At 43.3% G+C, this 25,614-nt stretch overlaps 1 protein-coding gene and 1 long non-coding RNA gene across 2 annotated transcripts in view; both read left to right on the top strand.

Moving 5' to 3' along the window:
• The window catches only part of LOC126456570 (uncharacterized), a gene marked incomplete at its 3' end in the record, with an annotated part of 67,324 nt that extends 55,694 nt beyond the window's left edge, over window positions 1-11,630 (top strand). The window contains exon 6 of the mRNA XM_050092320.1: window positions 11,522-11,630. Within this exon, the coding sequence (XP_049948277.1) occupies window positions 11,522-11,630 (109 nt within the window). The remainder of the gene's footprint in view (window positions 1-11,521) is intronic.
• A 2-nt stretch (window positions 11,631-11,632) lies between these two features.
• On the top strand, window positions 11,633-25,614 carry LOC126459804 (uncharacterized). Its single transcript, XR_007585930.1, has 3 exons — window positions 11,633-11,747; window positions 15,127-15,240; window positions 25,482-25,614. It is a non-coding gene; the product is annotated as an uncharacterized LOC126459804 (long non-coding RNA).

Genomic DNA, 25,614 nt, shown 5'->3' with positions numbered 1-25,614 from the left:
GTTACAGAAGTAGTCAAAAAAATTTTTTTTCATTTAGTCTATTTGTGTTCATACTCAGGATGTGACCATAAAAATCAATTATTCTTTTCCTCTTTCAGTCTGAGAGTTTTTCGATCTGTTGATGGATCAGTTTGTTCCTATGTAATTAGGGGCCTAGGATATTTCTTAATATCTTCCTTTTTTATCTCCAGCCTTTCAAATGGGCCATGGTTGCTGATGGACAGCGTTCCGGCAGCGTGTAGCGCTTCTGATTTCATTACCGTGCTGTATTGCCTAATTTTTGCACTGCGTGAGAGAGACGTTTTGTTATACGTGTCCTTGTTGCGTTGGAAGGCCAGTACAACTCTATTTATTCTAGATTCCATAGTTTTTGTCGGTGACATTGCAGCTGATCCACTCTCCAAGATATTTGAATTCTCTAACGATTTCTATTTTTTCCTCCCATTTTAAGACTCTTCGGTGGTATTTTTATGTTTGTCACTATGTTGGTCGTTTCGAAGAAGATTTTGAGACCAATTTTTTCTGCTCATTTTTATAGTCCGAGTTTGGTTTCTTCTCAGGTCTCGGCTAGCAGGACCATATCTCTGCAAACGCTGGGCAACTGACTTTGTCTCTGTTTTTTATTCCGAGTCAGATTCCGCTATGCGTCATCTCAATGTTTGATTTCTAAAATTTTAGGTGTCGCAACGCATCTCTCCAACCATACAACCGCTCCCCCACACCCCTCACCCCTCCCTCAACCACAGCCATAAAAATTACCAGTTTCGAAAACCTACAGTGAGAAATCATTTTTTTACAAAATATTATTCTGAAATTCAATTTAAAATATCATTTCCTATAACCAAAACAATAAAACGACGAGATTCAACATAAACAACAGGTGCTTTCCTCTGTCCCTGTAGCTGTGTCACTTTGCTCCTCAGTCCTGCTCGATACTAATCGACACAAGACGATAGTCTTCGTGACTGTGGCGTCACGTTTTCAGCTGCTAACCCCCCCCCCCCCCCCTCCCCACACACACACACGCACATACACATACAGTACCTCGCCCCACGGCCCTGCTCATTGCATAACATCACATTGGTCATTGCATAACATCACGTTGGTCACACACTGTCACTTCACTGGTGCTGGCGCAGCTACAAATTACAGTTACATCGCGATTTAATACAAGCACTATTTTAAATCTCTGATGCCGGCTTGTCGCAGTGAGTTAAGAAAACAATTCCCTCGGATGTGCCGGAAAGCCGTTGCGACCGAAATTCTTTGTGTTCCACACTCTGACCACTTTTTCTAGGGCACAGTTAAAGAGCAATGAGAAGAGTCCATCCCCTTGCCGTTCACCAGTTTTTAACTCAAAAGAATCAGTGGGTTATCCCATGAATTTAACTCTGGAGTGTGTGTTTGGAAGGGTTTCTCTGACCAGGTTAGTGGTTTTTGTTGTTCAAAATGGCTCTGAGCACTATGGGACTTAACAGCTCTGGTCATCAGTCCCCTAGAACTTAGAACTACTTAAACCTAACTAACCTAAAGACATCACACACATCCATGCCCGAGGCAGGATTCGAACCTGCGACCGTAGCAGTCGCGCGGTTCCGGACTGCGCGCCCAGAACCGCTAGACCACCGCGGCCGGCGGTTTTTGTTGTCTTTTAGTGTAGAGGTGAGGGATTGCCAGTCTATTGAGTCGTATGCTGCATTTTATTTTGCTCTATTATTTTATTGTTAATTAGTACTATTTTCTTTTCGATATGTTCGTTATACATTACTTGAGTCTTACTATGATTGATTTGAAGCCATTTTTCAAAGCAACTCTTTTAATTTTTTCCATTCATTGTTATAGTGTTCGCACACTAGAGACTAGCTGATTATTTTCACCAACAAAACGTTGTCTCACAAACGTATCATTGGAAGGTAATCTATTGTTTATTTTTTTACATTTTAAGCATTTGACAACGTCATAACGTTTAATTAGCAGCTCGAAGAAATCAAGATGCTTCCATGAATCATAACAATGGTGTTTAGTGCTGTTTACATATTCACCCTTCAATACACAATGGTGGGTGACCTGGCGGAGACCTTAGTTGCACAAGACTGCATTTTGGTTTTTGAGGAAATGTTCCACCTCGATAATCATCTCTCGTCGTTCTGGAAACGCCTGCCACGGAATGTTTCCTTTATACGAGGAAAACTGAGAAGTCACTGGGTGCCATTTCAGGAGAATGCTTTGTGTGAAGCAACATTTGATAGCCCAATGATGCAGCATGCATCACAGTCTCCTGTGCAGAACGAGTTGCGGTGTTGACAGGAAGCGAAAGCACCTCGTTGGACACGTTCCTCCAACGATGGGTCTTGACGGTCTCACTTATCTCGTCAAGAGATTTGTGTAGTGTACTTCTCTGACAGTTAGCATAGTCTGGTAGCACCACACCATGGCAACTCCCAAAGGACACACAGCATCACCTTGCTGGTTGGGTCTTCACCTGCTTCAGTAGAGCCGGTCGATGTGGCCGAGCGGTTCTAGGCGCTTCAGTTTGGAACCGTGCGACCGCTACGATCGCAGGTTCGAATCCTGCTTCGGGCATGTGTGTGTGTGATGTCCTTAGGTTAGTTAGGTTTAAGTAGTTCTAAGTTCTAGGGGACTGATGTCCTCAGATGTTAAGTCCCATAGTGCTCAGAGCCATTTGAGCCATTTGCTTCAGCAGCGCTGAATGCACTTGTTTTAATTGCTTGCTTCTATCGTTTGTCTTGGGATGATAGGGAGATACCCATAAGTTGCACATAGTGATTAGGTGCCTAAAAAGGCCGTATGGTGCGGCCTGGCATGGCTGCAATAGCCGGCCGCTGTGGCCGAGCGGTTCTAGGTGCTTCAGTCCGGAACCGCGCTGCTACTGTGGTTGCAGGTTCGAATCCTGCCTCGGACATGAATGTGTGTGATGTCCTTAGGTTAGTTAGGTTTAAGTAGTTCTAAGTCTAGGGGTCTGATTATCTCAGATGTTAAGTCCCATAGTGCTTAGAGCCATTTGAACCATTTGGCTGCAATATTTTTGCTGCTGCATCTATTCGGCAGGCTGTTTTAATTTGTGTAACCAGTCACAAAATCCAGCGGGCGGTGACCTTTGTCGTGTTCAAGATGGTTGCAAGATATTGAAAGCTGATCCTGACTGACTTTTGCTTTTTATCTTTTCGTGCCTCAATCTGTAAAAAAGAACCCTTCCAGGATCTCTTTGTTGTCCATCTGTCTGTCCGACTGTTAAGCATTTTTTTTCTCAGGAACCGGTAGAACTATCAAGTTCATTTTTGCCTCATACTAACGTCTGTGGTCCCCTGGCAGCGTTAAAATTTTAAACTTGTAAGTCAATTAAGTAAAAAAAAATGAGCCCACCCGGCTGGCCGCGCCATCTAACGCGCTGCTTCCTGAGTGGGAAGGCGTGCCGGTCCCCGGCACTAATCGTCCCTGCGGACTAGTGTCGAGGTCCGGTGTGCCTGTGGATGGTTTGTAAGGCGGTTTTCCATCTGCCTCGGCGAATGCTGGCTGGTTCCCCTTATTCCGCCTCAGTTACACTACGTCGGCGATTCCTGTGCAAACACTATCTCCACGTACGTGCACACCATAATTACTCTCTAGCACGCAAACATTTGGAGTTACACTCATCTGGTGTGAGACGTTCCTGGGGGAGGGGGGGGGGGGGGTGTCCACTGGGGGCCAAACCGCACAATAACCGTGGGTTGGACGTGGGGCGACGGTGGGGTGAGTGTTCTGTTGTGGGGTTGTGAACCACTGATGGCTACGGTGGGACGAAGCCTCTCTATCGTTTCTAGGTCCCCAGTTTAGTACACAACACACAAGTCAAAAAATACGACCATCTATTTCGAATATTTAGATACTGGAAAACTCAGTCTTCAAAAGCGACCTAGAATCATGGAATTTGCAGAGACGCACTGTTTCAGATTACAAGTAAAGGGAAAAAACCGGAAAATTCTTAATTTGTAATTATATCATACGAAAAGAATGTTTTTTTTTATCATTTTGTATCCATCCCTCTGTCTGTCCGCCTATTAAGACCCCTTTTTCTTTGGAACAAGTTGTCATATCATGTTCAAATTTGTGTCACACACAAAAGCTTATGATTCCTTGGCGGTGTAAAACATTTACGCTTGTAAGCTAATTCGAGAAAAAGATTCGACCATTTATGTCAAGCATTTAGAAACAGGGTAATTCCTGTTGACCTAGAATCATGAAATTTGATAAGAAGCAAGATTTTACAGTAAAAGCAAAGTAAAAAAACTCTTAAAAATGTTAAACTGTAGTTATATCACATAAAAATATTTTTTCCCATTATAACATGCGTTGCACTCGTCATCCATCAAAATGATAATAGATGAATATTACTGCACACAAACTTAAAATGTAAGTTGCACTCACGTTTCAGTAAGTAAATAAAAACCTTTTATTAAGTCTTCTTCTATATCTACATATATAAACATAATCCTCCACTCTCTTCTTTTTGTATATCGGGGCTAGCCTGAGGAACTACTGTAGAGATTTTGATATGCTCTCGGAACTCCTGGGACAGATATTCTGTTACCGAGTGCCGTGGGTTTCGAATCCACACCAGATAGCATGGACCTCAATTACCACTAGAGGGCTCTGCAGCCATCACTCTGTAAGCCGTGGCTGTGCGCGCTCCTGGCCCGAGTATAATGTGAGGGCGCCACGGTGGAGCACGTGGTCCCAGGTGCCAATAGCGACATACCCTGTCATGTATTTAAGCATCTGCCTCTTGCTCAGTGAGTCCTCCTCCACCTGACGACCCCTCCTTTCCACTCACCTCAATTCCCGTCGCTCCACCATCTTTGCATCCCTCGACCTTGAACGAGCCGATGACCATGTATGGCACCCCGGCCTCTCTTCAAACTCCAGACATACGCCCTCCCCATCAACTATGTTCGCCTGATAGCCTCCTTCCTCTTTCACCGCCCCTCCCATGTTACCATCCACAACTCCAACTCTTACACTTTCTACCCCTCCACAGGTGTGCCCCAAGGCTCCGCCCTTTCCCCTCTCCTCTACCTCTTATACATGGCAGACATGCCGCAGCCCCCACCACCCTGCAATATGCCAATGACACCGCCTTACTTGCTCTTGCCCCCTTCCTCCAACGTTCCCAGCGCCACCTCCAGTCCCACCTTGACCCATTCACTGCATGGTGCAACCAATGGCTCCTTAAGATCAATCCCTCAAAGACTCAGGCAATCATCGTAGGCCGCACCACCCCCTCCCTTCTGCCTCCTAGATTTCTACCTTACCATCTATGGCCGCCCCATTGGCCTCACTCCCACCTTCAAGTACCTTGGCATCACCCTTCACCACCACCTTTCCTAGACCACCCAGCTCCTCACAGTGCAAGCCAAGGCACCTAAACATCTCCGTCTCCTCTCCTCTCTGGTCGAACATGGGGATTAGACTCTTCCACTATCCTACATACCTATAAGTCCCTCATTCACCCCATCCTATGTTATGCCCACTCCGCTTGGATGTCTGCCCCCCACCTACTACAAATTCCTCCAAATCCTTGAGTGCCATGCACTCCACCTCGCTTATTGCATCTGTATCCCATCCCCCACACAGATCTTTTATGATCTGATTTGCTTCCTCCATCTCCTCCTGTTCCTTTAATGAATACAGATCCAATATGTCTCCCGCAAACTGGATCCCCCCATCCTTTAGTTTCCCGCATCCTCTCCCTCTCTAGCCTGCTGCCACCCCTGTACCACAGTGTCCTGCCTAGTCTCCACCTCCACACACTCCATACCCTCGCCCAAGGTGGCTTCCACCAACTCCTCCTTCAGGATGATGTCCTCATGCCTTCCATCTACCCCTCCTACCAGATCTAATCCCTCCTTCTTCCCCCCCTCCTCAGGGCTCCCTCTCTCCGTCCCTCTCCCCCCTCCCTCCTTCCTCCTTTTTCCCTGCTGACGAACACCTTCTTTCTCCTTTTCACCCCCCCCCCTCCCCTGGGCTTCCAGCTCCTTTCCTTCTCCCCTCCACTGCCCCCTCCTACCCCCCTCCTGGTTTCCCCCTACCATCTTAGCCCCCCATTTTCTTCCCCCTTCCTCCCTTCACCCGGTGGTAGGTCCTCTTCGGTGCAGTGATATATAACGTTTTCACTGTGGTGTCAGTGTTCCTTCAGTGTTGTGTGCAGTACTACGTTCCACCAGCACCAACAGTGACGCCAGTATCATTCATTTGAATTCCCACTGTGGAGTCTTCTTTGTTTTCGTGTCGACTCACAGTGTTCAAGAATGGTTCAAATGGCTCTGAGCACTACGGGACTTAACTTCTGAGGTCATCAGTCCCCTAGAACTTAGAACTACTTAAACCTAACTAACCTAACATCACACACATCCATGCCCGAGGCAGGGTTCGAACCTGCGACCGTAGCGGTCGCGCGGTTCCAGACTGAAGCTCCTAGAACCGCTCGGCCACTTCGGCCGGCTCACAGTGTTCATTCTTCGCATGTGTGTGTGCCTGTGGTCTATGTTGTTTTTAAATCTACCATTTACACTCATCTATTTCTGTTCTTGTTTAATCATCACTTTATACCATTCTATGTTATGTGTACTTTTCTCATTTTTTTCTGTAACTCACCTGGCTGAAGAGCGGAATATTGTGCCGCAGTCAGCCCGCCCCATTTCGGAGAGTGAAATAACAAAAACGAAGCTCAATGAGGCAGTCTGATATTCGTGTGAGTCTATCGACATCTCGCCTACAGACAGCGTGTTTACTTTACTTCGTTTCCGTGTACGTGTGGACGTTGTGGATTCGTGAGGTTCTCTCTTGTTACCGCATTGCTTCTTGCGTGTTGTTGTTCATAAGGTCTTGCTCGGTCTTCCATCATTGTTCTTGTCCGTCCTTTCCCGTTTGTTTCGTTTGTTCACGGGCCGCCCCCGTTTGGTCCCGCCGCGCTTTCATTCTCTGCAGCCCCGCGACAGTTCCGGTCGCGGTTACAACAGATATCTTGCCAGTATCTATATCGAAAACAGGCAAAAATCGTTGAGATTATAGATTCCCAGTTTGGGTGAATTATGTGTAAGTCTCCACAGAACCCTCAGTGTGAGAGTCCTACTTGCAATTGACCAGTGTTTTTTACTGTCGCCTAGGCTGCACTTCTTTCTCTGCCTCGTGATGACTGAGTGTTGTGTGATGTCCTTAGGTTAGTTAGGTTTAAGTAGTTCTAAGTTCTAGGGGACTGATGACCACAGATGTTAAGTCCCATAGTGCTCAGAGCCATTTGAACCATTTTTTTTTTTTTCGGCTGCACTTCGCAAAATAGTCGACGTTTCGACCCCTCTGCTGGGATTTTCCTCAGGATCTTCCGGTGTCCACTACTGCTATAACACACCTTAAGTGAAATGACCACTTAAACAAATAATGGGAAAAGCGGATGCCAGATTCGGATTCGTAGGAAGAATATTAAGAAAACGTAGCTCATTCAAGAAAGAAGTGGCTCATCAGGTGCTTGTTCGACCGATTCTAGAGTATAGTATCTGGGATCCCTACCAGATAGGACTGACCGAAGAGATAGAGAAGACCCCATAAAGAGCAGCACGTTTCGTCACAAGATCGTTTAGTGGGCACAAGAGCGTTACGGAGATGTTCAACAAACTCCATTGGCAGATGTTACAAGAGATGCGTTGTGCACCACTGAGAAATTTACTTTTGAAATTTCTACGAGAGTGCACATTCCGGGAAGAGTCGGACAACATAGTACTCCCCCCCCCCTCCCTCCCCCACGTACGTCCCGCCTAATGACCACAAGGAGAAAATTCGAGAATTTAGAGCCGATACTGACGCTTACCCACAATCATTCTTCTTACGGATTATCCGAGAGTGGAACAGGGCTGGAGGGCTCAGTCAGTGGCACAAAAGTACCCTCCGCCACACATCATTAGGTGGCTTGAGGAATATGATGTAGATGTAGACTGTGATATGACTGTGATATGACTGTCATATGACGGTGCATTGTTGCCGTACGTGCCCACCGACTTGGAATGGTCTGTTGCAGCGTCGTTCCCCTTCAAATGCGCAAAATGATCTTTGCAGATAGTAAAGCAAAATTTGATAACAAACTTAGAAAGTTTCCCCTTGAGAACTCCTTTTATTCTGTAGAAGAATTTCTATTATTGCAATGTGTAAAAAGTGATGAGTAGGGATTACTAAGTTACATCTGCGTATTTTTTTTTTTTTCTTTTTTTGGGGGGGGGGGGGGGGGGGGAAGAAAGAAAGAAAGAAAAAGAAATGTTCAGAATGTAACGATATATACAAATTAATTTGCGATGTGAATGTATAACGACCCATTCTACATCATTACGATTTATCGTGCAAAATGATCCATGAAACATGTCACTAACTAATTACGTTACTAACTAACTGCACAGCACTCCACTTTATCGTCCGCCTCCGTAACCGCTTTGGGCAACGGTGGTAGATCGCCACAAGACTTTAGAGGTCGTAGTCGATCGCAACCCGACCAAAATGGCGGCAGTTAACTGGCGAAAGGTTGCGATTTGTGTTCAGGGAGCGATCCTTGAATACGAGCTCCGTTTCCTTAGCCTCCTCAGACACCTGTATTTTCAGTAAAGTGTATTACGTAGCACAGATTGTCCCACCTGCCGCGATGATGGCCTGCAGCCTCAATCAACTATCCGGTCGATCCTTGTAGCAACGACACATCGTTCCCGTTCAGTACGAGTTGGTGGCCAGGCCCCGCATGCTAGGAGGATTAGGTCTACCCGATATTAGGGTGAAGGCGTCCATCTTGTTTGTACGACGCAATGTCTTAACATGTACACAGGCGGCGTATTCCGTCACATCTCGTTTATGTTCCTATCTCCAGCCGGTCGGACTGACTCTTCCCGTTGATGTCGGACGGGTTAACCCTAGCTCGCGACATATCCACGAGTATTTTATAACTGTTTCTTAGGTGCTGATGTCCTTTCAAAGACGCACCTCACTACTGGAGAGTTATTGTCCCGTTGGGATCAACCATCTTGTATATCCTCTTTTGAAATAGCTTCCCTGTCCACATGCTGGAAAACTGGCTGGTCTCGTCTTAGTCTTCCTATATTACAGATGGAAAATGCTACGTTGTGGTAAAGGGTCATTCACCGTTTGATATCGACTGGCGACCGCCTTTTTCGCATAGGCCTCCTCTCGACTGACCACTGTGCTCATTGTCATCATGCTGATATCTTACTCCACAGGCTGGTCTCTTGTGGTCGGGTTCATTGGCTCTAGATTCGTCGACAATTGTCTGTTCTTTCCCGAGGGCCTGGATCCGCTTTCTCGAATGGTTCAAATGGCTCTGAGCACTATGGGACTTAAGATCTGAGGTCATCAGTCCCCTAGAACTTAGAACTACTTAAACCTAACTAACCTAAGGACATCACACACATCTATGCTCGAGGCAGGATTCGAACCTGCGACCGTAGCAGCAGCGCGGTTCCAGACTGAAGCGCCTAGAACCGCTTGGCCACTTCGGTCGGCTTTCTCGAATGAATTTCGCATCATCCGGACGTATCGTTTTTTCGTCAGACAAAAACGAATACGATCATCTGGCTCCTGGGTCACTTCGTTGCTGAAGTGGTGGGAGGAGGGGGGGAGGACGCTGATCCCCATGTCTTTCACCAGTATCTGGAGACCGTGCACCGGAAGAGTCTAAGGTTCCCACGTTACTGAGTACTTTTTGCAAATATGCTTTCTCTTGTTTGTAATAGACATGGTGTTGGATAAGTTCCCCTGTGATCTTTGATGCCTCCCTGTTACTGATGCCCGTACTCATGAAGACCTGTTTTGTTCACTTTTATTCCTTATACAAATAAAAATTAAAAAAATTTAAAAGATATGTAAATAAAATTAACAAAAAATGTACAAATGTACTCGTAGTTTCCTGGTTACTCGGAATCTTTTTCTCTTGTCTTGTTATTAATTATTATTTGTTTTGTCGAATTTCAGCCCATATTACATGATGGTTTTGACTACGGGCGTCTGAATGTTCATGAACGTACCGAGTCGACACATTAATAAAAAAATGAGGTGATCTGCGAGGCTGACTAGCATGCAAAGGACCCGGGTTCGATTCCCGGTAGTGTTAGGCCCTTTTCCTTGGTGTGAAGACTGGAACGAGGTACCTGGGTTCGTGAGGCAAAGTGAAGAGCTACTTGAAGGAGAGATAGCGGTTCCAAGGTCAAGAAGCCCAACATTGACCGGGAGAGAGATGTACTGATCGCATGCCCCACTGTACCGAATTCGATGAAGCCATTAGCAGAAAACGACACGGTGGTCGGACGGGCCAGGACACAGAACTTTATCTTACCTTTAATTTACACTATGAATTTGCCGCGCCATTTTGTTTTAGTTTATGCAGCTCCGTTTTACGATATTGTCACGCAGTGATTTCACTGTGTACTGGGGACTGCAGCCATGTACCCGGAAACAAACAAAAAAGTAATGATGCAACTTAATTTTTTTTCGAGATCATGAGTAAAATCTTATGACTAATCCTTGTGGAACTGCTGAGAAAGTTATGGTGTTACCAAGTTTCCTTGTGTGCCTACACTCTTAATTAAGAATTTTTTCTTCTCTGATAAGTCTAATGGAAGCTGTAGCATTGATGTATGTACACTTCAGTATGTTACCATAGTTGTATCAATGACTTTTTGCTTTCCGTGGCAGAATGACACTGGTTGCTGGCCTTGGGTTTGAACCCAGAATCTTGTCTTTCACCGGCCATGCTTCTCTCATTTGAACTATTCACGCGTGACTTACGATTCACTATTGCAACTTCGATTCTACCACTATCCGTTTCCTACTTACATAACTTCACATAATCTCTCGTACCCATTGTTGAATTAGCACTCTTGGAAAGAAGTACGTCACAGCAAGGGCGCCCATGCCCGAGGGAAAGGGGGAGCCGACTGCCACCTCTAGCCCTCAGGAAAAGGAAAAAAAATATAGTGTTCTAAGTGTACTAAGGTGAGCTCTTTTTAGAAATGATTTAAAGGTCGGTATTATCCAGGGTCGGAACTGGAACTTTTTATGGCTGCTTAAAAGTCGTCATATTTGTCTCCCAAAATATTAAAAATACTCAATACTTCCAGGTATGCCCCCCCCCCCCAAAAAAATAACAAACTATCTTATTGGTGCCCTTGCCTGATGGAGAAGTGACTTGGTCACCGGCAGGATTTTGGCACACAGTCTGAATACACTAGGAAGTTTTAAAACAGCATCCACTCCGCTGCAGAGTGAAACATTCATCCTGATACTTGTATTCATTTATTTATTTCTCCGATGGAGCTTTCCAGTAATAGATTTTTCGACTAACTTTAAGTCCTTTACCACTTTATATCATATTTTGTAGCAAATAAATGACATTTCTTCTTACGAAATGTTCTTCCAATGAACATTTATTCTCGTGTTATAGTTGGAATTGTTATTTATCGTTTCGTTTACCTTTCAGGTTTGGCTCAGGCGTAATGTCTCGATACACTGGTATACTTTTAAATAATCAGATGGATAAATTTGTTCTGGCTGACAATGTGACGCATGAGAACGGCAGCAACACCATCAAGCTGAAGCAAGAGGTGGTTTCTGTTGCGCCAACGATTATCCTGTCTTCAAACGGAGATCTTGAGCTGGTGTTGTCAGGGGGTGGTGGCAGATATACCAGCGCAGACACAGCTTATGTAAGCTCTGTTTTTAATATGTACATATTATAACCAGTGTCATTTCGGATACTACACCTACAAAACAAGGATACTGTTGCGTAGTAGAAGTAAATCAAGTGATGCTGAGGGAATAGGATTAGCAAAAGAAAATCTGAAAGCAGTAGATGTGTTCTGCTATATGAGCAGCAAAATAACTGACAACGGGAGAAGTAAAGATATAATATTACCCATTTTAAGTGTGTAAGGTAACTGTTGCTATGTTTTAACAGAGTAATTGTTAGCATTCAACCGTATTTTTGTCCTATATACAGTTCAATAATGCTTTCTGAGAGACAATGCTCTGTTGCTCCTTGTATCTGATTGTAATTGTTCTTCCTTTCTGTCCAACATAATTTGCATCACAGAATGTGCATTGAATTCTATAAACTACCGATCGTTCGAACTTATCTTTTTACCGACATCATGTTTCAGGTTATGCCTCACCAGATTACTTGCCTGGAACGCTTTCGCGATACCGTGCGGTGCATTCACGTTAAATAACTATGGCATATCGATTGCTGCGAACCTAGCATTCTAAACAGGTCATCCTATTAAGAAAATAGAGGTGGACTCAGAAAGCTTGAACATAGAAAAGAAAGGGGTTAAAACTCAACTTGACCTAAGAACTGGAGATCGCATTTCATGGAAGGATACTTGTCAATAATCTCAACACTCAGGTGAAAGACAACGGAATGTGATTTCTTAACGACTTTTTAGAATTATTTTAAGCAGGGACATAATTATAAACTTGTAATAATTTTTTGACGAAATAGAGAGAGGCTGACTATCGTATATTTTGGAAATGAGGAAAAATTGATGACCAATAGAACAGCTTCTTTTGAGCCATTAACTGCGCTTACACAAAAACATAACTGTTACACAACTGCCGGACCTCTGCAGATGCGTCGACGTGACACAGTCTGGCAGTAGCTAGTGTGCGATGTGAGATGGGGAGCCAGTTCACTGAAGTCGACGATTTAAGTGCAAGATGAGAACCCACAGTACGATCTGTTTTTATTGCATTTCATTTTGTGAATGCAGCAGTTATGTCGGTAGGTTCTTAGTGTTGTAACCTCATGAGGAAATTCAACCTGTCGATGAGAGAATTGTCTCTCAAATGTGTTGTTGAGCTGTGTGTAGGACAGAAATATACAGGGCTATTACAAATGATTGAAGCGATTTCATAAATTCACTGTAGCTCCATTCATTGACACATGGTCACGACACACTACAGATACGTAGAAAAACTCTTAAAGTTTTGTTCGGCTGAAGCCGCACTTCAGGTTTCTGCCGCCAGAGCGCTCGAGAGCGCAGTGAGACAAAATGGCGACAGGAGCCGAGAAAGCGTATGTCGTGCTTGAAATGTACTCACATCAGTCAGTCATAACAGTGCAACGACACTTCAGGACGAAGTGCAACAAAGATCCACCAACTGCTAACTCCATTCGGCGATGGTATGCACAGTTTAAAGCTTCTGGATGCCTCTGTAAGGGGAAATCAACGGGTCGGTCTGCAGTGAGCGAAGAAACGGTTGAACGCGTGCGAGCAAGTTTCACACGTAGCACGTGGAAGTTGACGAATAAAGCAAGCAGGGAGCTAAATGTACCACAGCCGATGGTTTGGAAAATCTTACGGAAAGGGCTAAAGCAGAAGCCTTACCGTTTACAATTGCTACAAGCCCTGACACCTGATGACAAAGTCAAAGGCTTTGAATTTTCGGCGCGGTTGCAACAGCTCATGGAAGAGGATGCGTTCAGTGCGAAACTTGTTTTCAGTGATGAAGCAACATTTTTTCTTAATGGTGAAGTGAACAATGTGCGAATCTGGGTGGTAAAGAATCCTCACGCATTCATGCAGCAAATTCGCAGTTCACCAAAAGTTAACGTGTTTTGTGCACTCTCACGGTTTAAAGTTTATGGCCCCTTTTTCTTCTGCGAAAAAAACGTTACAGGACACGTGTATCTGGACATGCTGGAAAATTGGCTCATGCCACAACTGGAGACCGACAGCGCCGACTTCATCTTTCAACAGGATGGTGCTCCACCGCACTTCCATAATGATGTTCAGCATTTCTTAAACAGGAGATTGGAAAACCGATGGATCGGTCATGGTGGAGATCATGATCAGCAATTCATGTCATGGCCTCCACGCTCTCCTGACTTAACCCCATGCGATTTCTTTCTGTGGGGTTATGTGAAAGATTCAGTGTTTAAACCTCCTCTACCAAGAAACCTGCCAGAACTGCGAGCTCGCATCAATGATGCTTTCGAACTCATTGATGGGGACATGCTGCGCCGAGTGTGGGAGGAACTTGATTATCGGCTTGATGTCTGCCGAATCATTAAAGGGGCACATATCGAACATTTGTGAATGCCTAAAAAAACTTTTTGAGTTTTTGTATGTGTGTGCAAAGCATTGTGAAAATATCTCAAATAATAAAGTTATTGTAGAGCTGTGAAATCGCTTCAATCATTTGTAATAACCCTGTACTTGAATGCTACCAAATTAGAAGTTAAGAAGTCTGGCAATAGCATGGAAAACTTTTACGAGAAAATAAATACGTCAACTTCAGATATAGGAAAACCTTTCTCGAAGCAGGCTATTCCCTTCGAGTGTGGCGTTATGTGGAAGTGACACGCGGAAGACAGACATTACAGACAAGATGAAAACAGTATTGCAGAGAATGCTGAAGCTTTGATGAGTGGACAAAACTAACGAAGAGGTATTGAATCACGCCAAGAAGAAGAAAAAAGCTGTATTGTAACAATTCAGCCAAAATAAGGAGTGCGTTGGTAAGACACATTCTCAAGCATCAAGAAATAGTTAATATGATAAAGGAGGTAAGTTTAAGGAGTGAAAACTTCAAACTGAGGAGGGGCAAGGTTTGAATACGGTAAGCAGGCTGCAATGGGTGTATGTATTAGCTGATTCATGCAGGACAGATTCATAGACTTAGGACAGATTGGTGTGTAGGGCTGCAACAAAGCAGTCTTTGGTCTCAAGACCATAACGTAGCATCTTACCAGATCGTAACTACACGTAACGACAAACTGTTAATCAAATCGGAGTGATATAATAGTACAGCTTGGCAAACAGTATTTCAATGGCTGCTGTCTTGAAGACATATGTGAAAGTATCGGTTTTTTCCCTCTCAGAGTTTCGTCTCTTTATAATAACACTCCATTGTCACGTAATAATTGAGGAATCAAATAAACGAAATGCTATAATAACACTCCATTGTCTCGTAATAATTGAGAAATCAAATAAACGATATGCGTTCCAGCAGCTGTTGCTAGAAAGAACTTGTTTCATCTAATGTTCTGCAAATCACTGATAAATTTCGTTTGATTCGTTACAGGTTGCAATTAACAGACTGATTTTAAGACGACATCTGCGGTCATCTATCGCGCAAACACGTCATCATGTTCTTCCTTTTACTGATATTGTTGCACATGAGAGAAGATCTCCTAAGGTAAGTATCACATATGTAATTTTATTTTGTTTATATTACTTAAAAACACAAACTAAATATCATTTTATCTTTGACAACGAGAAAAACGAATCCCACTGAATCTGTGCTAAAGGGAAACAAAATCAGTTGCAACGAGGAATGGCAATACGAATGAAAAAGTGTCATTACGTCTTTTAGGGTGTCTGGTGACTTAATTTTAGGCAACAGCAAGGAAACGGACGACTGACAGATTCTTTAGCCATTCTACAAAAAAACACGTGTTTCTTTCTGTATTATCGAATAATTTTGTAGAGACGTCTCGAGGTAGTGCCTAGTAAAGGAATGTCGTGCGAGCTTGCAGTCACTGTCTGTCAAACGCATCGATGTATAATCTGAGGAGGACGGGTGGCTGACTGTCAGTGGCGTTTAACAGGGGAAATTTCCCCGCTACATTGTTTTCTGTTCCTGCACATAACCTCGATGTAACTCTGTGAACCTGGGACAATGATTTTCTCAACACTGTTTCTGCACATAACCTCGATGTAACTCTGTGAACCTGGGACAATGATTTTCTCAACACTTTTAGGCATTTCAAAAAGACGACTTCTCGAGGACTGAAAAACTGGGCCGTGTTTCGGCCATGATTATTTCACTCGACGTAAATAACTTTTATCGAACTATTTCTTCAGTTCTACCTAGAGAAATTCATCAGAAGCTGACAAAAATAGATACTAGAGGAAGTGCGGAAGCGTATCGTTCCACCCGATTATTTTGACCTTGAGATGCGCGAGCAGCCCATTATCTGGTAAAAATTAATCTTTCACTGCGACATCTTAGTTGCTTTATGAACTGTTTCTCCCAAAATTTATTCGGATGAGAATTAAAAAAAAAAAAAAAACCTAAAGTTTTCGAGCTCGTTTAAAAATTTTCAAATGGTTCAAATGGCTCTGAGCACTATGCGACTTAACTTCTGAGCTCATCAGTCGCCTAGAACTTAGAACTAATTATACCTAACTAACCTAAGGACATCACACACATCCATGCCCAAGGCAGGATTCGAACCTGCGACTGTAGCAGTCGCTCGGCTTCAGACTGTAGCCCCCAGAACCGCACGACCACTCCGGCCGGCTAGAGGTTTTCGCCTTCCTTGAAGCAGAGTGGAAAGTAATGAAACTACAGTTCATTAACTGTGACATAGTGCCACAAATTTCACTTGTAACATGTCCAAACGTAGCTAGGAATCGCATGGTTTTGCTTTTTAAAGGCGTGTGTCCATTAGTGGGCAGACTTCCGCTAGTCGCTTACAAAGACTACTTCTGCAAGTTTTGACTTGGAGAACCCCCACCAAGTCAACTTTCGCAAGTTTCGTCAACTTCTAGAAGCAGCTACTGCATGTTATTGGAAACAGTATCGTACATCTTGCTGCAAGAACTTGTCGAAATTACCGGCTGCTGGAAATTTTTCTCAAACTTCTTGCAGTTTTTGTTTTAAATACAGGTACGAAAATTTTAGTCTCGAAAAGGAGAGTGGTGCAAAGACATATCAACTGAAACAAATGTGCTTCAGCCGGCCCCGGGGGTGATGAGGTTGGTATAGTGCAGGATGGCTGGTGACATAGGATTGAGGCCGGGTATCAAGCAGCAGTAGGCCCAGAGAGAATCATCTATGAGAAAAATGCTTTGTTTCAATTAAGCATTTGCTCCATGCCGGAATGGAGCAGTGAGCACGTCCTCCGCAGCACGTGGTGAGAACCATGTAGCTTGCGAGTTGACGGCCAGCGTTGAGCCACCTGGGTGCAACCCATACACCAAGGACTGCTGATGAGAGTGCTTAGTATACGGCACACAACCCAGTTACTTGAGTCACGCTACAAGCACCCTGACTCAGAGGCACTCAAAGACGGTCAGGACTCTTGTACTGGTGGCCAGCTCCGCGGTGTATGACTGCATCCCGGCTGCCAGCGGTGTAAGATGCAGCGGCATCCACACTGCAATGGTGGGAGGTGGCTGCCTTGCCTGGGACACAAACCAGTGTCGTCTTGGGCAGGAGTCCAGTTTTCTGCTGGACTGCAGCTGGGATGACCCAGCTGCACCATGGTACTAATTCTAGGAGGTGCACTTAGTGCTGTTTGTTGTTGTGGTCTTCAGTCCTGACGCTGGTTTGATGCAGCTCTCCATGCTACTCTATCCTGAGCAAGCTTCTTAATCTCCCAGTACCTACTGCAACCTACATCCTTCTGAATCTGCTTAGTGTATTCATCTCTTGGTCTCCCTCTACGATTTTTACCCTCCACGCTGCCCTCCAATACTAAATTGGTGATCCCTCGATGCCTCAGAACATGTCCTACCAACCAATCCCTTCTTCTAGTCAAGTTGTGCCACAAACTCCTCTTCTCCCCAATTCTATTCAATACCTCCTCTTTAGTTGTGTGATCTACCCATCTAATCTTCAGCATTCTTCTGTAGCACCACATTTCAGAAGCTTCTATTCTCTTTTTGTCTAAACTATTTATCGTCCACATTTCACTTCCATAAATGGCTACACGCCATACAAATACTTACAGAAACGACTTCCTGACATTTAAATCTATACTCGATGTTAACAAATTTTTCTTCTTCAGAAACGCTTTCCTTGCCATTGCCAGTCTACATTTTATATCCTCTCTACTTCGACTGTCATCAGTTATTTTGCTCCCCAAATAGCAAAACTCCTTTACTACTTTAAGTGTCTCATTTCCTAATCTAATTCCGTCAGCATCACCCGACTTAATTCGAGTACATTCCATTATCCTCGTTTTGCTTTTGTCGATGTTCATCTTATACCCTCCTTTCAAGACACTGTCCATTCCATTCAACTGCTCTTCCAAGTCCTTTGCTGTCTCTGACCGAATTACAATGTCATCGGCGAACCTCAAAGTTTTTATTTCTTCTCCATGGATTTTAAAACCTACTCTGAACTTTTCTTTTGTTTCCTTTATTGCTTGCTCAATATATAGATTGAATAACATCGGGGATAGGCTACAATCCCGTCTCACTCCCTTCCCAACCACTGCTTCCCTTTCATACCCCATCTGCTTCCTGTACAAATTGTAAATAGCCTTTCGCTCCCTGTATTTTACCCCTGCCACCAGCAGAATTTGAAAGAGAGTATTCCAGTCAACATTGTCAAAAGCGTTCTCTAATTCTACAAATGCTAGAAATGTTGGTTTGCCTTTCCTTAATCTTTCTTCTAAGATAAGTCGTAGGGTCAGTATTGCCTCATGTGTTCCAACATTTCTATGGAATCCAAACTGATCTTCCCTGAGTTTGGCTTCTACCAGTTTTTCCATTTGTCTGTAAAGAATTCGCATTGGTATTTTGCTGCTGTGACTTATTAAACTGATAGTTCAGTAATTTTCACATCAGTCAACACCTTCTTTCTTTGGGATTCAAATTATTTTATTCTTCTTGAAGTCTGAGGGTATTTCGCCTGTCTCATAAATCTTGCTCACCAGATGGTAGAGTTTTGTCAGGACTGTATTTCCCAAGGCTGTCAGTAGTTCTAATGGAATGTTGTCTACTCCGGGGCCTTGTTTCGACTCAGGTCCTTCAGTGCTCTGTCAAAATCTTCACGCAGTATCATATCTCCCATTTCATCTTCATCTACATCCTCTTCCATTTCCATAATATTGTCCTCAAGTACATCGCCTTGTATAGACCCTCTATATACTCCTTCCACCTTTCTGCTTTCCCTTCTTTGCTTAGAACTGGATTTCCATCAAAGCTCTTGATATTCATGCAAGTGGTTCTCCTTTCTCCAAAGGTCTCTTTAATTTTCCTGTAGGCAGTATCTATCGTACCCCTAGTGAGATAAGCCTCTACATCCTTACATTCGTCCTCTAGCCATCCCTGCTTAGCCATTTTGCACTTCCTGTCGATATCATTTTTGAGACGTTTGTATTCCTTTTTGCCTGCTTCATTTACTGTGTTTTTATATTTTCTCCTTTCATCAATTAAATTCAATATTTGTTCTGTTACCCAAGGGTTTCTAGTAGCCCTCGTCTTTTTACCTATTTGATCCTCTGCTGCCTTCACTATTTCATCCCTCAAAGCCATCCATTCTTCTTCTACTGTATTTCTTTCCCCCATTCCTGTCAATTGTTTCCTTATGCTCTCCCTGAAACTCTGTACAACCTCTGGTTCTTTCAGTTCATCCAGGTCCCATCTCCTTAAATTCCCACCTTTTTGCAGTTTCTTCAATTTTAAACTACAGTTCATAACCAATAGATTGTGGTCAGAGTCCACATCTGCCCCTGGAAATGTCTTACAATTTAAAACCTGGTTCCTAAATCTCTGTCTTACCATTATATAATCTATCTGATATCTTTTAGTATCTCCAGGGTTTTTCCATGTATACAACCTTCTTTCATGATTCTTGAAGCAAGTATTAGCTATGATTAAGTTACGCTCTGTGCAAAATTCTACCAGGCGGCTTCCTCTTTCATTTCTTAGCCCCAATCCATATTCACCTACTATGTTTCCTTCTCTCCCTTTTCCTACTCTCGCATTCCAGTCACCCATGACTATTAAATTTTCGTCTCTCTTCACAACCTGAATAATTTCTTTTATCTCATCATACATTTCATCAATTTCTTCATCATCTGCAGAACTAGTTGGCATATAAACTTGTACTACTGTAGTAGGCATGGGCTTCGTATCTATCTTGGCCACAATAATGCGTTCACTATGTTGTTTGTAGTAGCTTACCTGCACTCCTATTTTTTTATTCATTATTAAACCTACTCCTGCATTACCCCTATTTGAATTTTGTACTGGGTGGCCCAAAAAGGATGGTCGGATTTGAACTGCGTAGTACCATTGAAAGGTGAGGAGGGGGGACCACTGCCGGCCGTCTGCAAGTCGGCCATTACACCCAGTTTGCCACGAGATGGCGCAGTGGACGGTCGAGCATCGTGTTTTTGCTGTGGAACAGTTTTTCAGAAATGATGAATCGTCTATTACTGTGCAACGATTGTTTCGACAACGTTTTGGTGTAGCGCGTGATGGACCCATTCCAGATCGCAGATCCATATCACGTTGGGTGACTGCATTCCGGACAACAGGGTCTGTCAAAAGTGGTAAATCTACAGGGCGTACACGTACGGCAGTTACTCCACAGAACATTGATGATGATAGAGCGTCAGTGCTGCAAAGCCCGCGTCGTTCCACTAGGCGTCGTGCTCAAACTTTAGGCCTCAGCCGTAGTTCGTTGCAGCGTATTTTAAGCCGTGAGTTACAGTTTCACCCATACAAAATTATGATCACGCAAAAGCTGTATGATCGTGATTTTGAGCAGCGAAGACGATTTTGTGAATCAATGCTTGACATTTTGTACTCTAATAATGATGTTGTGCTTCTTATGTCAGATGAAGCCCATTTCCATTTAGACGGCTATGTCAATAAACAAAACTGCAGGTATTGGGCAGCAGATAATCCCAGAGAATTGCACCAAAAGCCTCTTCATAGTGCTAAGGTAACAGTCTGGTGTGGAATTTCAAGATTGGGGATTGTTGGTCCTTATTTTTTTGAGGAGAACAACGCTACAGTCACAGTGAACTCGAAACGTTACGTTAACATGCTACGTAGCTTTTTGGTGCCGAAACTGCGAGAGTTACATGTAAATCGAGATCGAATTTGGTTTCAACAGGACGGGGCCACGGCCCACACAGCCAATGACTCCATGTGTGTTTTAAGGCGGATGTTCCCCCACCACATCATCTCGCGTTTTGGAGATGTCCACTGGCCCGCGAGATCACCTGACCTCTCAGCCTGTGATTTTTTTCTTTGGGGATACCTAAAGTCAAAAGTCTACGTAAAGAAGCCCCAAAACTTAATTGATCTGAAGGAGGCAATCAGTGCGGAAATTATGGCAATTCAAGAAGAAACAGTAGTGAAAGTGATGGAAAATTTCGAGGAAAGACTTGTGGAATGCATCACCGAGGAAGGACACCATCTTCCGGAAGTCATTTTCCGTACATGATTTTTTGTGGTTAGTTCTTGTAATTGGGTGCCTGGGAGCATTTAGTTACGTAATTGAATAAAATTAATTTGTAAAACTGATGGAGTTATAGTTATTTAAAATGTGACCATCCTTTTTGGGCCACCCTGTATTTATAACCCTGTATTCACCTGACAAAAAGTCTTGTTCCTCCTGCCACCAAACTTCACTAATTCCCACTATATCTAACTTTAACCTATCCATTTCCCTTTTTAAATTTTCTAACCTACCTGCCTGATTAAGGGATCTGACATTCCACGCTCCGATCCGTAGAACGCCAGTTTTCTTTCTCCTGATAACGACGTCCTCTTGAGTAGTCCCCACCCAGAGATCCGAATGGGGGACTATTTTAACTCCGGAATATTTTACCCAAGAGGATGCCATCATCATTTAATCATACAGTAAAGCTGCATGCCCTCGGGAAAAATTACGGCTGTAGTTTCCCCTTGCTTACAGCTGTTCACAGTACCAGAACAGCAAAGCCATTTCGGTTAATGTTACAGGGCCAGATCAGTCAATCATCCAGACTGTTGCCCCTGCAACTACTGAAAAGGCTTCTGACCCTCTTCAGGAACCACATGTTTGTCTGGCTTCTCAACAGATACCCCTACGTTGTGGTTGCACTTACGGTACGGCTATCTGTATCGTTGAGGCACGCAAGCCTCCCCACCAACGGATAGGTCCATGGTTCATGGGGGGGCACTTAGTGCAAGATGCTGGTATCGCAATGGATACCCAAACTCGTGACTTCTGCTGATGGCTCCGTGATGTCCCCTTGGCTGGCATAGCCCCTATGTGCTGGTAGAACTGTGGGGGCAGCCAGTGCATTTATCACCAAAATAACACACCTGTTATGTCAATGCATTACTTCTATCCACATTCTTGGCAACATTGCAGAAACCCATCAGTGGAGAAACCCCTGGCCCTTACTACTGGCTTCACAGGGCAGAGCCTGACCCCTCTCCCAATAAATCAACAGCTCTGTTACTGTAAATGGAATGCCAATACGTGCACTCGCCTGCTACCAGCACCTGCTGCAGTGCTTTATGTAAAATACTAGTAGCACTACACTACATTCAGTGCTCTGTCAAATTCTTCTCTTAGTATTGTACCTCTCATCTCATCTTCATCTACTACCTCTTCCCTTTCAATAATGTGGCCCTCAAGTTCATTTCCATTGTACAGTCCCTCTACATATTCCTTCCACCTTTCAGCTTTCCCTTCTTTGCTTAGTACTGGTTTTACATCTAAACTCTTGATATTCATAAGGCCAATTCTCTTTTCTCCAAAGGCCTTTTAACTTTTCTGCAGGAGATTTCTATCTTTCCAATATGTACACAAGCTTCTATCTATAGACTTGAATTTGTTTCCTAATCATTCCTGCTTAGCCATTTTGTACTTTCTGCCAGTCTCATTTCGTAGGCATCAGTATTTCCTTTCACCTGCTCCACTTGCTGCATTTTTACATTTTCTTATTCCATCATTTAAATTCAATATCTCCTATGACATCCAAGGATTTCTGCTAGGCCTTGTATTTTTACCTACTTGATCCTCTGCTGGCTTCACTATTTTGTATCTAAAAATTACCAATTCATCTTTTACTGTGTTTCTCTCTCCTGTTTCAGCCAATTGTTACCTAATGCTCCCTTTGAAACTCTCTGCAACCTCAGGTTCTTTCAACTTATCCAGGTTCCATATCCTTTATTTCCTATCAGTTTGCAGTTTAAACTGAATTGTGGCCCCTGGAACTGTCTTACAGTTTAAAATCTGGTTCCAAATTCTGTATTACCATTATATAATCATATGAAACCTTCCAGTGTCTCCATGTCTTCTCTACATATATAATTGTCTTTCATGATCTTGAACAAAGTGTTAGTGATGATAAAATTGTGCTCTGTGTAAAATTTTACCAGGTGATTTCCTCTTTCATTCCTTTCCCCCAGTCCATTTCTCCAACCATCTTTCCTCTCTTCCTCTTCCTACTTCTGAATTCTTGTCACCCATCAGCATTATGTCTATTAACTGAAGGATAATGTCATTTATCTCACATTCTTGTATCTCTTCACCTGTAGACTTAGTTGGCACATAAACCTGTACTGCTGTAATGGAAGCTGGCTTCATGTTTATCTCAGCTATGATAATGGTGTTCGCTATTTTCTTATTCATTATTAGACATACTACTGACCCATCTGAGTAGCCATATGCATTAACAAGATGATTTAGCATTCAATGAGGCATGCCGGCTCCGGATTGAATCTGCCTGATGGATTAATATGAGGGCAGTTTGTAGTCTATTTCCACACCTGACTAGGTGTATAGTGGGCTGGCACCCACATCTCGCCTCAGTTACATGATTTGCAGACATTTTGAAACCCTTCTCCCACTTTCACACAGTATAACAGTAGACACAGAAAGATGGGGTACACAAATCTGATCCCAGGGGGTACAGGCAGTGACAGGAATGGCATCCAGCCACCCTCTACCAATAATAATGCCAAATACAGAATAAAATGCCAATGTTTTGAAGGTATGAGATAAGGGCACAAAGAAGAAGAAAAAGATTATTAGACACACTCCAACTTGCATTAACCCTAATTGATTTTGAATTTGTAACCCTGTACTAACTTAACCAGAAGTCCTCTTCATTCTGCCACCAAACTTCACTAAATCTCAGTGTATCTAAATTCCACCTATCCATTTCCATTTTTGAAATTTCTAGCCTACCTACCACAGTGAAGGGAGCTAACATTATGTGCTCTGACCAGTGAATGCCAGTTTTGTTTTTCATGATGTCAACATTCCTCCTGAGTAGTCCCCAGCCGGAGATCCGAATGGGGGACTATATTACCTATAAAACATGCTACCCAAGATGACACCATCATCATTTAACCACACTATAGAGTTGCATCCCATCAGAAAAAGTAACAGCTGTAGTTTCCCCTTTTGTTCAGCAATACCAGTACAGTGTGACCATGTTGGCTGATGATACAAGGACAGATCAGTCAGTCATCCAGGCTGCCCATAGAGCCACTGAAAAGGCTGCTAACCATCTTCAGGAAACACATGTTTGTCTGGCATCTTCATAGATACCCGTCCCTTTGCGGTTGCACATATGGTACCACTAACTGTATAACTCAGGCACACAATCCTCTTCATCACCTCAAGGAGAATGGTTCATGGGGGGAAGTGGGGTGGGGATTATTAGTATACTGGGATCAAAGTACCTTTGCAGTATTGACATTTCTGCAGTAACGACAGCCTCTACAAATTTGTAATCTGTTACAATATCTTTGGACTACTATGTGATGCCATGTTACTTTTGTACAAATAAGTGATTATAATGACCAGAATAAGATTCCTATCACAAAGTTTAAGAATATTTTGCCACATTACAAGGTATTAGTTACTTAGTTGAAGATGAAGCACATCATTTTGCCAATACACTAACTGTTCATGGATTCAAACAAATGACTGAAGAAGTATACAGTGGAATGAATGAAAGCAGATCCATCTAGTGGACATTCATTAGATGTTGGAGGGGAAAGGTGTACAATACCAGTAAGTTAAACAGCTTTTAACTTAATTTCTGACTGTCAGGCCAAGTGGCTTGACAGTGGGCCATTATGTGTTTCCACAGGCCAGTTGACTGGCTGATACGGTGGTGGGGAGATGCACTTGCAAGTGTTTGTTGCCTGTGGAAACAGGGCTTAAGCTGTTCAGTATTTACTTAATAATAATTTTACGGTCAGTGTAGTTAGTGAAGCTGTCCTCAATCAGAAGATTGGTTAGTGCAGTTAGTGAAGTGGTCCTCAGCCAGGAGGTTGGTTTGGATGCTGCAGTCTCATTGCCTCTTTCTGACTCTGAAGTAACTTGCCCACCAGATAAAGGAGGCCTCCAGTTTTACCACCGACTGAACCATGGTGCTAGTTGAAATTTTTCCCATTGAACTGTTGCCAGAGGTGAATGAAGAGACAAGGGTCAGAAAAAATATGCTAGGACAAACTATGGTTTGAACCTCGGACCTTTGGATTTATAATTAACATCTACAGGTCAGCAAATCACATATGATCATTGTAGTAACAGTGAAATGCAAATCTAAATCTTTGCAGTCATCAAATTCACATGTGCATATTTATCAAATTGTAGTAAGCTTACATTATGGGTATTTGACATCCTATGTAGCACATCAATTTCTCCTGTACCTAATAACTTTTCTTCTGTTTTAGGATGAAACTGGAGCACTTAAGAAGCATGATGTAAATGTTTCTGAAGCATATTCCTTTAGAACGGGTGTTATTGGGGTAGCAAATACCACTTCCAATCAATATGTCGTCAGCCTTGATCGTCGAAGAAGCACAG

The sequence above is a fragment of the Schistocerca serialis genome, chromosome 1 (genome assembly GCF_023864345.2).
Source record: "Schistocerca serialis cubense isolate TAMUIC-IGC-003099 chromosome 1, iqSchSeri2.2, whole genome shotgun sequence".
NCBI lineage: Eukaryota > Metazoa > Arthropoda > Insecta > Orthoptera > Acrididae > Schistocerca > Schistocerca serialis.
Note: the sequence above shows the minus strand (reverse complement) of the source record. Positions and strands in the feature narration are given on the sequence as shown.